The 14,645-nt window shown below is 52.6% G+C and overlaps 1 protein-coding gene across 2 annotated transcripts; it reads right to left on the reverse strand.

Moving 5' to 3' along the window:
• Nucleotides 1–2,003: 2,003 nt before the first annotated feature.
• RNASEL (ribonuclease L) lies at nucleotides 2,004–12,606 on the reverse strand. 2 transcript variants are annotated; one of them, XM_064148196.1, is made up of 7 exons: nucleotides 12,551–12,606; nucleotides 9,228–10,826; nucleotides 8,365–8,453; nucleotides 6,389–6,579; nucleotides 5,664–5,781; nucleotides 3,835–3,956; nucleotides 2,004–2,444 (listed from the first exon to the last, which is right to left on the reverse strand). In XM_064148196.1, exons 2-7 carry the CDS (start codon nucleotides 10,663–10,665, stop codon nucleotides 2,324–2,326), a joined length of 2,079 nt encoding a protein of 692 aa, XP_064004266.1. In that variant the 5' UTR covers nucleotides 10,666–10,826; nucleotides 12,551–12,606; the 3' UTR covers nucleotides 2,004–2,323. The 2 variants fall into 2 exon arrangements, with proteins under 2 accessions (XP_064004266.1, XP_064004265.1); XM_064148195.1 differs by lacking the exon at nucleotides 12,551–12,606 and adding an exon at nucleotides 11,106–11,186.
• Between the last annotated feature and the right edge of the window lie 2,039 nt (nucleotides 12,607–14,645).

Genomic DNA, 14,645 nt, shown 5'->3' on the forward strand with positions numbered 1-14,645 from the left:
ACCGAGGTCTGGAACTGCTCTGCTCAGTATGCCCTACAGCCTCAGCCCAGCTCTTTGTCCCTGCACACAAAGGAAACCCCTCCTGAGAGTGGGGAGGCTAAAGAGAGCACACCTGGTTTCCTGCTCAGCTGTGCCTGGGTGGTGAGGTGGTGCCTGTCTGGCCAGGGCCTGATTTTCCAGCCCAGATCAGCTCCTGCCTGACTCAGGGCTTCAGCATGATTTTTTCCAAAAGCCAGGACTGTTGACAGAGCAGGAACCAAAACAGATCAAAGCCCTTCAGGTCCCCACAAAGCCACAGAAAAGGCCATGAACTTTAATCACATCCCTCCTGCCATAGCTCCCATTTGAACCTATTTTCAGTTACTTTTTAACCCTCAGTTCCCAAAGGACTGCATCCTGGGAATAGCACAGGTGCATTTAAGGCAGACAACAACACGTTTCATATGTGTCACTTACGATCATCCTGGAGAGGAGGTTCAGGGGGGACCTCACCACTGTTTACAACTAGCTGAAAGGAGGTTGTGGCCAGCCAGGGGTTGGTCTCTTCTCCCAGGCACCCAGTGACAGAACAAGGGGACACAATCTCAAGCTGCAACAGGGGAAGTTTAGCCTGGATATTAGGAGGAAGTTCTTCACAGGAGGAGTGATTGGTCATTGGAATGGGCTGCCCAGAGAGGTGGTGGTGTCACCATCCCTGGAAGTGCTTAAAAAGAGACTGGATGTGGCACTTGGTGCCATGATTGAATTGATTAGATTATGTTAGGTGATAGGATGAACTTGAAGGCCTTTTCCAGCCTGACTGATTCAGTGATTCTCAACACTCCACTTCCAGAGGGTCAGCAAATCAACCCAAAGCCATAAATGAAGGACTCTGGAAGCTGATGCTGCTCCCACAACCTGAACCATGACCAGCACCTCAACATTGCCCTTGTGCTATAACTTGATGCTCCCAGCCCCAAAAACTAGCTGCATTTTTGCACGCTTTGCACTAACTCTTTAGCCTCTGAGCCCAGCTGAGCCTGGTCCCTAGAATGCTTCACAGATGTGCCTTAAACTCAACACAGCAAAACCATAGCTAAAAGTCATCTTCACTCCACTGCTTCTGTGAACCTTTTTGGTTCTTGCCTCAGCGCAGCAGGCAAGCCACACTGACCCGAGGCCATCCCTGTGCACGTAAGCATCACACCACAGCACGCAAGCGACAGGATGCAGAGCACCTGATCCCAGCACTCTGGCTGGAGCCAGCCGCCCATGGGGTCACCCAGCAGGGGCAGAGGCAAGAGGCAGAGGCACAGCAGAGTACAGACACGGCAGCAGGAGGGCCAAATCAGCGTGCCCTTGGGCATCAGGCACGGTCTGCAGGCCTGAGAGAGACAAAGGCAGGCAGCACCTCACCCATGGGCACTGGCGCTGGAAGGCAGCAGCTCGTCGAGCAGCACTAACCCTGGCAGCTGGCTTTGCCCTTGGCTGCCCAGAACACTGTTATTGTGAGGCTGTGGCATCAGGCACTGCCATACCACCCAGCTGCCCTACTGCCCAGCTGTCCTTGCCCCTGCTTTTCCATCCTGCGTGGCCTTTCCATCCTCCCAAGCCCTGCCAGGAGGAGGGGCAGCCTGGAGGAGCACTCATCCATCCTCCCAAGCCCTGCCAGGAGGAGGGGCAGCCTGGTCCCAGTCCTGCAGCCTCCCCACTGCTCATGGCCTGATACTCTGTGAGCAGTAAGTTTTGCAGATGCCATGCATGGATCAGGTTTCATCTCTGGCATCTCAAAGCAGGATAGGGCCTTGTAGTCCACACAAGCTTCCCCTGGAAATTCTTCCCAGCAGCCTGTTTGCCCCAGGGATGCAAGTCACTCCCTGTGGGTTTAATCCTTGCTCTGCTTTGGACATCTTTGAGTGCTGTCCACTTTCAGGAAGGCCTTTCCACAGCCTTTGACAACTGCCAAGTCACAGCTGTTTAGCAAAACAACAGAGCAATTCAAGAAGATGCAAAGGTCACACAGGTCATTGCTGTGGCGTTTTACTGTAGGCTGGAGGAGCCTCACCTCAGCTTGTGCAAGAGCAGAAACGTCCTGCTATGGTATGGAGCCATCACAGTGCCCATAGCACCCCTCCTCAACACACTGCTGAGACCTGGACACACACCTCTGGGTGTCCTCCTGCGTTCTGGGCACGAGAAGGATGCAATGGGCAGGAGAAGATGAGTGATTCCCTGCAGAGAAGAGTCATGAAGGTCTGCAAAGGTCCTGAGTTAGCACCAGAATTGGTAGTTAGCTGTTGGTTGTACTCCACGACCTTAGAGGTCTTTTCCAACAGCCACAGCTCTATGGTTCTGTCCAGTGCCTGCAGCTGGGATGCTGGCGCAGAGAGTTGTAGATATACATGGTGAGAGCTGGGAAGAGCTTCAGGAAATACTCAGCATGGTCTCCTGTTATCTTGGTGATCCTGAAAGACAACAAAGCCCAAATGGATTTGTAAAGCTTGTCCAAGGAGTTGAGTGTCCCAGGTACATTGCTTCCTCCCTTCTAGAGACAAAAACATTCCAGAAGCCTTCTGAAAACGCAGGAAGGTTTCCTAGAAATCCTTGAGCTGCAGCTGTTCTGTACCTCCCCAGGCTGCTGAATCTGGGTTTTTCACAACTCCTCCAACACTTCCATCTACCTAATCCCACCTGCATCTTCACTGCAGGGCAGTGCCAGGCACCAGCATCAGTGAAACCATCACTGGGAGTCAACACCACCTCTAACCTTACCTGTAAGCACCCACAACTGTAGAGAGTTGGAGGCTCTGGCAGCTCTTTAGGAGTCAGGAGCTCCTAACAGGAGCAGTGCTGCCTGATCCATATCTCAAAGCACTGCAGTGCAGTCAGCATCAGCACTTAAGAAATGCTAGCAAGGTAGACAAGGAGGCTTTGGAAGGTATAAAAGATGATACAAATGTTTAAGAGTGACCTAAACCCCATCCTGGTGTTTTGGCAACAAGTACCAGCCTGCAGCAAAAGCAATGGCCCAGAAGTTTATGGTGTCTTCTGCTGCAGAGCCATGTCCTGCCTTAGCTGTCATGCACACCTCTCCACCCGTGGGTTTGCCCTGCGAGAGCTAGGATGGAGAGGGAGCTGTCACCGAGTCTCTGAAGCTGCTGCTGTCCCTCTGGAGTGACAGCTCTGGGGGAGGATGTTCTGGCTGAGGATGGATGGCTGTCAAAAAGATAAGAGCAGTCTCTTTTCACTGGCACCGAGTGACAGGACAAGGAGCAATGGACACAAGCTGGAGCACAGGAAGTTCCACTTCAACATGAGGAAAGACTTCTTTGCTGTGAGGGTGACAGAGCACTGAACAGGCTGCCCAGAGAGGTTGTGGAGTCTCTTTCTCTGGGGACTTTTGAAGCACACCTGGATGTGGCCCTGTGTGACCTGCCCTAGGTGAAGCTGCTTTGGCAGGAGGTTGGACAAGCTGCTCTCCAGGGGTCCCTTCCAGCCCCTGCCATTCTGTGATTCACTTGTGGGAGATGAGCTGGAAATCAGATCTGGCTTCAAAATCTGAGGCCTAATCCTGTGAGCTAACTTCATTTTTCTTCCCCTTAGGAAGGTGATCTTGAGGTCTGCCTCCAGACCCCTTGCTGCTGTGACACACAATCTTCCATGCACCATTGTGCTCCCCGAGGAGGCAGCCCCTGTCACGAGATGATCTCTAACAGACTCTCTCCCACCTCCTGGTTCTCTCCCTTCTGGAGAACCACCTGAAGAAGATGTTACTCTCAGTCTCACTGGTGCTTGCAAATGCCCGGGTGCTCCCTGCAGTGCAGTAGTGCCAGGGGTGAGGACATGAACACGCACTTATTATTGGCATGTTCATCCAGGTTCCTGATGAACCTCAGCAGGTCGATGATGCTGTTGCTGTAGTGGATCGGCTTTGCTCTGGGAGGATGCTTCATGTCATTCAGAACACCTTGGTCAATCTGGGGAAAAAGAGAAAGCACAGACATCAATCTCTGCTTAGCACACACCACAAAAGCAGCACATCTGCCTCCACTCTGCAGGGCTGGCGTCTTGCATGGGTGGATCCTGCGACCCCTGACAGCGCATTTCCCAGCGTGGGCAGAGCTCAGTCTGCAACAGAACAAGGGGACACAGTCTCAAGCTGTGCCAGGGCAGGTCTAGGCTGGATGTTAGGAGGAAGTTGTTGGCAGAGAGAGTGATTGGCATTGGAATGGGCTGCCCAGGGAGGTGGTGGAGTCGCTGTGGCTGGAGGTGTTGAAGCCAAGCCTGGCTGGGGCACTTAGTGCCATGGTCTGGTTGATTGGCCAGGGCTGGGTGAGCTTGGAGCTCTCTTCCAGCCTGGTTGATTCTATGGTTCTGTGACATGCACCAAGCAGACCCCTTGATTCTGCCAAGTGTTTCTTCCCCTTCATGGCCAAGGTGTGGCACTCGTATCAGGACTGCTAACATGGCACAACAGATTTTTCCTGCATGCCTGTAGGGAAGGAGTGACTCAGGAGGCTTGGCCCAACTGTTCCACTGTTCAGAAGACCACACAGGCTGCCATGTTGAAGCACAAGAGTCAGATCTCAAAGGAGGCAGCATGCCTTTTGTGATGGTTTGGGTGTTACCTGACTCCCCCCAAGAGAATCACCCAGACTAGACTCAGCCCAGCTGGAAACTAGAATGGAGCTTTGTATTCACAGCTCAGCACAAGATCCAAGCAGGTATTTACAACCTCCACAGCTATAGACAGAAACAGACAAGTGAGAAAAGTAATGCAGAAACACAGCAGCCCTCCCAGCAACCAGAGTGCCCAGGAGGAGCTCCCAACCACCCTAACACCTCCCTTCCACCCCTCTACCTTATCCCAGACTTTGCCTTACGTTCAAGGTGAGTTTGGAGAATGGGCCAGGGGGGTTAGGAAGCAGCGGGGTTAGTTACACAGACAGCAGGTTAGAGAGAGAAGGGAGGCAGCCAGAGCCCAGAGAGAGACTGTCATCTATGTTTGTGTTCTTGTTCTTATCCATCTCAGCAAGCCTGTGAGTGCAGCAGACATCAGCACTGTTTCCTTTTCAAAGCGTAGCATCTCATTCTCCCCACCAGAATATCCCAGCTAGGCTCAAGCTAGCACACCTTTGCAGGGTGTTGCCAGCAAAAGCAAGCCTGACTTCGCTGCCATTGAGCCAACCTAACAAACACCTTTAGCCAGAACTTGGCTGCTAACCAGGGCTTGGCTCAGGGGCTCACCAACAAAGGCATTTGGAGGCTCAGCAGCTGATTCTGCAATGGCTGAAGCAGGCTGGCCAGGGAAATGGTGGAGTCCCCATCCCCAGAGGTGTTCAAGAACATGTAGGCATGGCACTGTGGAACATGGGTTTGTGGGCATGGTGGTGTTGGGGTAGTGATTGGACTTGATGACCTTAGACATCCTTTCCAACCTTAATGATTCCATGATTCTCTGACCATCCCTTACTACCACCCCAGGCAACAAAGCTCCCTTTAGGAGCAATGTCTTCAGTCTGGAGGATTTTGACTACATGGTTTAGATTTAATTGTTTCCCCCCAGTTGCCTGTGTTTGGGGGGGCTTCTTTTCTGAGTTATGGATTTAAACAGGGTCTGTGAAACACCTGGGAACAACTTCTGCCTAAATGCCCTTGCCCCAGCGCAAAAAAAAGAAGATTACCTGTGTGGTCCACTGTGGGTAAGGAACAGGCTCAGCGGCACTGAGAGCTTGGGAGACAGCTCTTCTGTCAGGGAGGATCTTGATGTTGTTCCACACTCTCTTCAGGAAATCAAGCCTGCTGTGGAACGAGGAGCTTCATTAGCTGCACCAGGACAGAATCCCACAATGGTAGGGGCTGGAAGGAATCTCTGGAGATCCAGTCCAACCCCCTGCTAGAGCAGCTCCATCTAGAGCAGGCTGCACAGGAATGCATCCAACTGGCTTTTGAAAGTCTCCAGAGGAGGAAACTGCACAGCCTCTCTGGGCAGCCTGGTCCAGCATCCCCACACTCAAAGTAAAGGAGTTTCTCCTTAAGTTAAAATGAAACCAGATTGTGTCCATTGCCCCTTGCCCTGCCACTGGGCACCACTGAGCAGAGCCCAGCCCCATCCTCATGCCCCCACTCTTAGGTAGTTATGTGCATTTGTAGGATCCCCACTCAGTTTTCCCTTTCCCAGTCGAGAGAGCCGTGGAATCATAGCATCAGTCAGGGTTGGAAGGGACCACAAGGATCATCTAGTTCCAATCCCCCTGCCACAGGCAGGAACACCCTACCCTAAAGCAGGCCCAAGGTCTCTCAGCCTCTCCTCAAAAGGGAGGTGCTCCAGGCCCCTCAGCATCACTGCTCCCAGCAGCACAGGCAAATCCCACAGTGAGGACTTTTCCTTCATGCCCCCAGGACTTACCACTGTTTGTTCCAGAAATAGGGATGGTTACTCAAACCTTCCAAGCCTCGTTCATCAGGACAGACCAGGCTTCTCACAAGGTCCAGAGCCTCCTCATAGTCTAGGGAATCAGGAGCCAAATCCTCAGTGCTGACCTGCTCGAGGGGTTTCCTACCCCCCGTTAAAACATACAGCACGAGCTGGCCGAGAGCCTGCAAGGAAAGGCATCGCTGCTTGTGTGCCAGGTGCGTGGCACCTCCTTGCCAGAGGGGAGAAGGCAGCTACTCTGCCTCTGGGCACTCAGGCAGGATCACAGAACAGCAGGGGCTGCAAGGGGCCTCTGGAGATCACTGTGTCCAACCCTGCTGCCAAAGCAGGATCACACTGGAACACGTCCAGGAGGGTCTGGAATGTCTCTAGAGAAGGAGCCACAGCTCCTCGGGGCAGCCTGTCCCAGTGCTCCAGCACCAGTACAGGAAAGAAGGTTTTGCTGTGTTGCAGTTTATATCCACTCACAGGAAGACACTGGAAAGAGAGTGTCCCTATCTTTTTGACACTCACCCCTCAGGTATTTGTAAACATGAATAAAATCTCCTCAGTCTTCTCTTTTCCAGACTAAACAGCCCCAGGTCTCTCAGCCTTTCCTCCTAAGACAGATCTTCCAGTCCCTTATCCTCCTAGCTCTCTGTTGGACACTGTAGTATATTCCCATCACTCTTCAACTGAGCAGCACAAAACTGGAGACAATATTCCAAATGTGGTCTCACCAGGGCAGAGTAGAGGGGAAGGAGAACCTCTCTTATCTTGCTGGCTACAGTCTTATTAATGTACTCCAGGATACCATTGGCCTTCTTGGCCACAAGGGCACATTGCTGTTCCACAGATCATTTACTCTCCACCAGAATCATCGAATCAAGCAGGCTGCAGAGACCTCCAAGCTCACCCAGGCCAACCTAGCACCCAGCCCTGCCTAACCAACCAGACCATGGCACTAAGTGCCCCAGCCAGGCTTGGCTTCAACACCTCCAGGCACAGCCACTCCACCACCTCCCTGGGCAGCCCATTCCAATGCCAATCACTCTCTCTGCCAAGAGCTTCCTCCTAACATCCAGCCTAGACCTGCCCTAGCACAGCTCCAGACTGTGTCCCCTTGTTCTGTTGCTGCTTGCCTGGCAGCAGAGCCCAACCCCACCTGTCTACAGCCTCCCTTCAGGTAGTTGTAGCCAGCAATGAGGTCTACAACTACCTGAAGCCAGGTCCAGGTTCCTGAGCCAGGCCAGGATGCCATTGGCTCTGCTGCCCACCTGGGCACACTGCTGCCTCATCTTCAACTCCTCTCTCCCAGCACCCCAAGGCCCCTCTCTACTTGGCTGCTCTCAGCCATTCTGTCCCCAGCCTGTAGTGCTGCTTGGGGTTGTTGTGGCCAAAGTGTAGAACCCTGCACTTGGCCTTGTTCAATCTCATCCCATTGGCCTCTGCCCACCCATGCAGCCTGGCCAGGTCCCTCTGCAGGGCTCTCCTACACTCCAACAGATCAAGGAGCCCCAGGGTCCTTCTCCATGAAGCTAATTTCCAGCAGGTCAACCTCTAATCTGTACTGGTGCACAGTGTGGCTCCTCCCCAGGTGCGGGACTCTACACTTCTTGTTGTGGAGCCTCATTAGGTTTCCCTTTGCCCACCTATCCTCTCTGCCCAGGTCTCAGTGAGCACGTTCCTGTAGGTGTGTGTGGATGTGCAAACACAAACACAAGCTTTGTTGTGGCTGTCTCCTCTGTCTCTGGGCACACAGCTTCAAAGTCATGCTCAGAGCCTGGCTGTGGCTACCCTCAGCCTCGCATGCATATCATTCTTACACAGCAGCTATTTTCATAGGGGCTTCCCCCCAACCTTATTCTAGTTAAGGATGCAGGGAGGCTCCCCCCTAGGATTGACAGCAGTAGAAAGTACCAGAGAGAGCCTGAAATTTTAAACTGGACATTGATTCTCAGGGGAGTTACCTCTAAATCTGAGTTTATGAGGTCCTCTTGGCCATCAATCAACTTTCTGCTGTTATCAAAGTCTGCCAAGTATATTTTGCCATCTAAGTCTGTGGAAACAAGAGAAACTGTTAACAAAAAATGATGGAAAAGCTTGATACAGTCTGATACTGACTTCTGAACAGCCCCTTCTTTAGAGCGTGACTCTTGGAAGCGATCTGCTGTGGGTTGATCTTTCTGCAAAGCCCCAAAGTCATAGAATCAACCAGGTTGGAAGAGAGCTCCAAGCTCATCCAGCCCAATCTAGAACCCAGCCCTGTCCAATCAGCCAGACCATGGCACTCAGTGCCTCATCCAGGCTTGGCTCCAACACCTCCAGGGATGGTGACTCCACCACCTCCCTGGGCAGCCCATTCCAATGCCAATCACTCTTTCTGCCAACAACTTCCTCCTAACAGCCAGCCTGAACCTGCCTTGGCATAACTTGAGGCTACAACCTCCCTTCAGGTAGCTGTAGACAGCAATGAGGTCTACCCTGAGCCTCCTCTTCTGCAGGCTGCACACCCCCAGCTCCCTCATCCTCTCCTCACAGACTGTGTTCCAGACCCCTCCCCAGCCTTGCTGCCCTTCTCTGGGCACATCATTTTGGTTGGGAAAGAACTTCAGGGTTATTGAGTGCAACCAGACAGGAGGGCAGGGCTAATGAGAGATGTAAAGTTGCTCTGTTCAGTCCTGTGAACATATCTATCCTTACTCCAAGAGGAGAGCTAAAGCCACAGTCATCCCATAATGCATGAAGGGGTCTAAACAGACAGCTATGAGACATCTCTGAACTACAGGCAGCAGGAGAGGAAAATGAAAGCACTGAGCAAGCCAGGAATAACCTATCAAGAAGTTCCTGGGATGTAGATCCTGGTGAGCAAATCCAAGGGAGTGCAGCTCCGCCACTGCCTGGAAGATCATCCTCAGAGTATCTTTGTGACCCTTTTGGTCTGCTGGTTCTTGCAGGCCTTCTTCAAGGCTTCTCTCCCAGAGAGGGAAGCACAGATACATGTCGTCCTTGTGCTTCTCGAACTGGAAGAGCTTCAGTAGATGTTTGCAGCCACCACAGCTTTCGAGGAACCTTTTCTCCTCCTTGGCCGCCTCACCGCGCCTCATTCTTACTGCCACCTCCACCCCGCCGTGCAGCCCCAGGTAGATGCCACCCTGGGAAGTGTTCAGGATTCTCTGCTTGATGTAGGGAAACGTCTTCAGCTTGCCGACCATGGGGCGGTAGGTGCTGTGGAGGTGTTTCAGCTGCTGGCTCCAGCGCGCGCTGCTGGGCTGCCAGTCGGGCAGGGTGTCCGGCGCGAAGCTGGCGTTGTGGCGCCGCAGGAGCCGCCCCATCTCGTGGGCACGGTTCCTGTTGGCAACCGCAATGAGGTTCCCAACGTCAGTCCTCGCTCCCTTTTCGCACAGCACCTTGGCTATTTCGTAAGCGTTTTTCTCTACGGCCACCATCAGGGCCGTGTTGCCCTCCTCATCTGCGTCATCGATGTCTATGTTGCCCTTCTTCAGCAAGGCTTCCACCAAATCCAAGCTCTTCATTTCGGCAGCGAGGATGAGGGCAGTTTTTCCACATTCATCTTTGCTCTTCACATTGGCACCGTGGTCCAGCAGGAAATGACCTATGGGGACAGCTGACTGGGCACAACCCTCCTTGAGGGCGTGGATCAAGGCATTCCTGTCCTTGTTGTCACAGATGTTTACATCAGCCCCCATCTCTTGCACAAGAGCCTTCACAACTGAGAGGTGTCCCCTTTTACTAGCATCCATCAGCGCCGTCTCACCTCCCTTATGCAGTCTTGCCTTCTCCTCATTCACTTCCCTCCTCAAGTTCACATTTGCTCCTCTGCGAAACAGGAACCTCAAAGCTTCTTCGTTCCCGTACCAAGCAGCCTCCATGAATGCCGTGAAGCCATTATCATCATGGTCATCAATGTTCAACCCCTGATCAAGGAGGAGCTCCAGTATAGTCACCTTGCCCACCATGGCTGCCTCAGTAAACGCAGTGCCGCCGTTGTCCTTCCTGGCGCGCGGACAAGCGCCCTTATCCAGCAGAAGTCGGACCAGGTCTTCATCCCCAGCTTGCACAGCGCTCTGCAGTGGTGTCCAGCCATATTCTGCTTTGGAGTTCACGTCTGCCCCTTTCTCCAGCAGCTCCAGCACAGCTTTTCTGTTGCTGTTCCTCAGAGCAATGTTTAACTTGGAGGCAAGGTCTTCTGCTGTCTCCATGCTGGAAGGGATGGAGGACTCCTGCTGAGCAGGGGCTTTGGGTTCCATGACGGTCAGAGAGAGTACCTCTGATGTTCCTCACTTCAGGCCACTGAAGGATGGGAGAGGTGCAGTGCTCAATGCCTTCATTGTGGGGGATGCTCTGGGTTTGGCTGATGAAACAGGCTGGGAAAGACAGGCTGCTGCTTCAAGAGCTTCAATGTCTTCACCTAATCAACAAACAGAAAATCTTGGTTTCTTAGACTTCCCATTTGCATTTAGTGTCCTGCAGGTCTATGTGAGGGACAGGTAAGGACAGCAATGCCAGTGCCAGCCAAGAAGCCAGTGCCAGCTTGGCAAGAACCATGACTGTAGCACTGCCCAAATACTCATCAGGTTTGCTTGCCCAACTCAGCACTAATCACAAGCCAGGCAGGTGTCCCCTGGGGCACCTGGCTGACAGCATGGGCAAGAATCCAGGGTGTTATCTCAGATCTGCTATAAGTTACCTAATAAGCCAAACTCCAGCAATGTTTCCAGGTGGAGAAGGCAGTGGGTAGGCAGAAACAGGCATTGCCCTTCAGTTTTGGGTGGCAGCCACACACACTGTCCCAGAAAGCCCCTGATCCAATGCCTGGAATGAGACAGAAAGCCAATCTTAACTCCTCCTGCTTCCACAGGCACTTAGGAGACTCTGCCTGACCAGAAGCCTTTCCTAAGCTTTCCATGACAGTAAGATGTTAATCAGGTGGGATCTGATCTGTCCATATCTATTATCTGGAAAAGCTGGAATTCCAATACCCATTTTCCTGACAGCAAAGCCCAGTTCAAGTGACCAGTGCTTTTAGGAGCCACTGCCTGATCAGCTGGACTGGGAATAAATTGTCTAAGCAAATCAGGAAAGGGACAAAGAAGTCTTAAGGTGCAAAAGCCAAAGTACAAATTCAGCTGAATTCACCTTCTGGAAAGCCAAGAACCATTATATGTGTTGTTTCTGCCCCCACCCAGCAGGAAATTAGTACCTTCTTTCACCGAGTTAAATGCATTTCATTTCCTTCTAGTAACTTCTGTGCCTTTTGCCACACCATTAAGATAACCCAAAACGTTGCTTTCCTTTATGGAAAAGCAGCATAGCACCCCCTGGGCACGGTGGGGTTCCCATCAGGAAGGCAGAAGCCCAGGGAGGGGGAAGGCAGGGGCTGTGTGTCTTCTTCACCAGGCAGCAGAGCCACAGGCACCTACCCTAGGAAATATTCATCCCAGCCCAGTGACCTTTGCCCAGGAGCTGCAGCGCAGGCATCAGCCCGAGGTGAGAATCATAGAATAAACCAGGGTGGGAGAGACCTCCAAGCTCAGCCAGTCCAACCTAGCTCCCAGCCACTCAACCAGACCATGGCACTAAATGCCCCATCCAGTCTTGTCTTGAACACGTCCAGGGACAGATGTGATGGTTTGGGTGTTACCTGTCCCCCCGCTCTTGTGAAAATCACCCAGACCAGGCTCAGCCCAGCTGGGAATTAGAATGGAGCTTTGCATTCACAGCTCAGCACAAGATCCAAGCAGGTATTTGCAACATCTACAGCTATAGACAGAAACAGACAAGTGAGAAAGGTAATGCAGAAACACAACAGCCCTCCCAGCAACCAGAGTGCCCAGGAGGGGCTCCCAAACACCCTTCCCCCTGCTTCCACGCCTCTACCTTATCCTAGGTATCTGAAGATCATTGAGTCCCAACCTCCTGCTGGAGCAGGATCACCTAAAGCAGATCACATAGGAACAAGTCCAGATCAGCCTTGAAAGCCTCCAGAGACAAACAACTTCAGCAGTTTCAACCATGGTCAGCAGTGTTGCAGGAGCTGGCACCACAGAGACATCAAATGCACCAGTGCTGGTGTTGAGGGGGGAGCAGGGATCTGGGGTTTGGAGCACTGGCTTGGTTTAAGCTTTTTCTCACCTTGTGGTAAATCCAGCCACAGGAGGAAGGTGACCCTGCTTGCTGCTTGACGTTCCCCAGGAACCACTGAGCTCCAGGGCTGTTTGTGCCACAGCTGGCGTGCCCTTAACCACACCCACAGTGGCAAGCTGCCCACTGCCCTGGCACCAGCTTCCTCCTGGGTAGGCATGGTGGGCGTTGGTCTCTTCTCTCTGGTGTCAAGTGATAGGACAAGAGGAAATGGCCTCAAGTGGTGCCAGGGGAGGTTTGGGTTGGAGATTAGGACAAGTTTCTTCACAGAAAGAATGGTGAGGCACTGGGACAGGCTGCCGGGGGTGGGGTGTGTGTGTGTGGAGGTTTTCAGAAGAATTGTGCAGGTGGCACTTTAGGACATGATTTCATGGCCATGCTGGTGCTTGGTTGCTGGTTGAACTCAACGATCTTAGAGGGCTCTTCCAACCAGACCAACTCCGTGGCTGTGTGATGCCGTGCTGCTGCCCGGGGGAGCCAGCCCTTCCCGTCTGCCTGCAGTCTGCATGCAGGGAACACGTCGGGAGCCCAGGCTGCCCAGTTCCCACCACTGCCCTGGCTTGTGCCATGAGCTCTCCAGCGTGCAGAGACCACACAAACTCCCCAGCAAACTGTGCCAGCTGCAGGATCCAGCTCACGCCTGAAATGGGGCTGTGATCACAGCACTGAACCCACACCTGGCTTTCCGGGGGGGGGAAGGGTTGGTACACGCACAACGTGGGCATCCACATCTGTGCCTGGAGACGTGGCTGGGTGCAAATACAGGGCTGTGGATGCAGAACAGCTCCCCTAGAAGGGGTGCCTGGCTGCATTCCTGCATGTTTTCCACGTGTAGCCAAGTCCTTACCTGTGCCTGTGTTGCTTGCTGACATCTGCATGCCAGCTGTCACAATAGCTCTGTCTGTCCAGGAGTCACCTCTGTAGCCAGCTGCCCCAGCGAGCAACCTGCTTTGCACAGCGTGCAGCACACCCGTGAACTCTGGATGGAGTTTGTGTTGCCACAGGAGACTTTTGGGTTTCCTCAGTCGTGATTTAGGTTTGTACTTGGTGCACAGGAGACAATGAGCACAAGGAGTCAAAATTCACCCCCTAACCTTTAAGGCAGCCCTGTACAGAAGAGGGTGCCAGGCAGGGGCTCGACCCAGCACCCTTCTTAGTAACAAGTGACAGGAGGAGAGGAAATAGCATCAAGTGGCACTAGGAGAGGTGTAGAAGGGATATTAGAAAAGGCTTCCTCACAAAAAGAGTTCGCAAAGACTGAAACAGGCTGCCCAGGGAGGTGGTTGAATCCCCATCCCTGGAGGTGTTTAAAAGAGGCAGAGATGTGTTGCTGAGGGACATGGTTTGGTATCAGGCTTGGCAGAGTTAGTTATTGGTTGGACTCAATGATCTTAAAGGTCCTTTCCAACCCAAGTTGAGATTCTGTGAATCTCGGGCTCAGAGAGGCTGTAAAGCTTTGCACAGGTTACAACAAAGGAAGAGTTTCACAACTTGGTTCATCTGTCCCCTTTGGTTACTTAACAGGTGTAACCTTCAGTGCCTGCTGCGATTAGTGGCTGGTTCATTACCTTGGCATCTAGGGTTGTCCTCCCAGGGGTGCTCTTTTACCATGCTAATTAGTCTTAGCTCACCTTAGGTTACCTTCAGGCACTCTCACTTCTCCTCCCATCCACCTGGCCAGGAGGCGATCTGCCTTTTGCTGGCATTAGCTTCTCCCCGCGTTACTTTGTTGATAGTCTTTACTTCGAGGACCGCATAACCTTGACACAGTCCTCCAGGGACAAAACCTGTGAGAACTCAAGGAATGACTTCAAATGACTCTGGAGATGCCATTTGAATTCACAGAAATCTGTGGAACTCAACGGCATCAAGCCCCACTTTAACCGGAGCTGGGCTTTGATTGCTGGTGCTTAACTATCCATTTGCAGGCTGGAAGAGAGACAAACAAAGAGAGCAGGGACACAGCACAGGCTCAGGACAATAAAGTCATCCAGTAAAAAAGATACAGAGTCAGCATTACAGTGCCCTGTCACTCAGCCACCCGAAAGCAAAAGCCTTCTTCGGCTCCCTGGTGTAATTATAGCAG

The sequence above is a fragment of the Pogoniulus pusillus genome, chromosome 8 (genome assembly GCF_015220805.1).
Source record: "Pogoniulus pusillus isolate bPogPus1 chromosome 8, bPogPus1.pri, whole genome shotgun sequence".
Classification (NCBI taxonomy): domain Eukaryota; kingdom Metazoa; phylum Chordata; class Aves; order Piciformes; family Lybiidae; genus Pogoniulus; species Pogoniulus pusillus.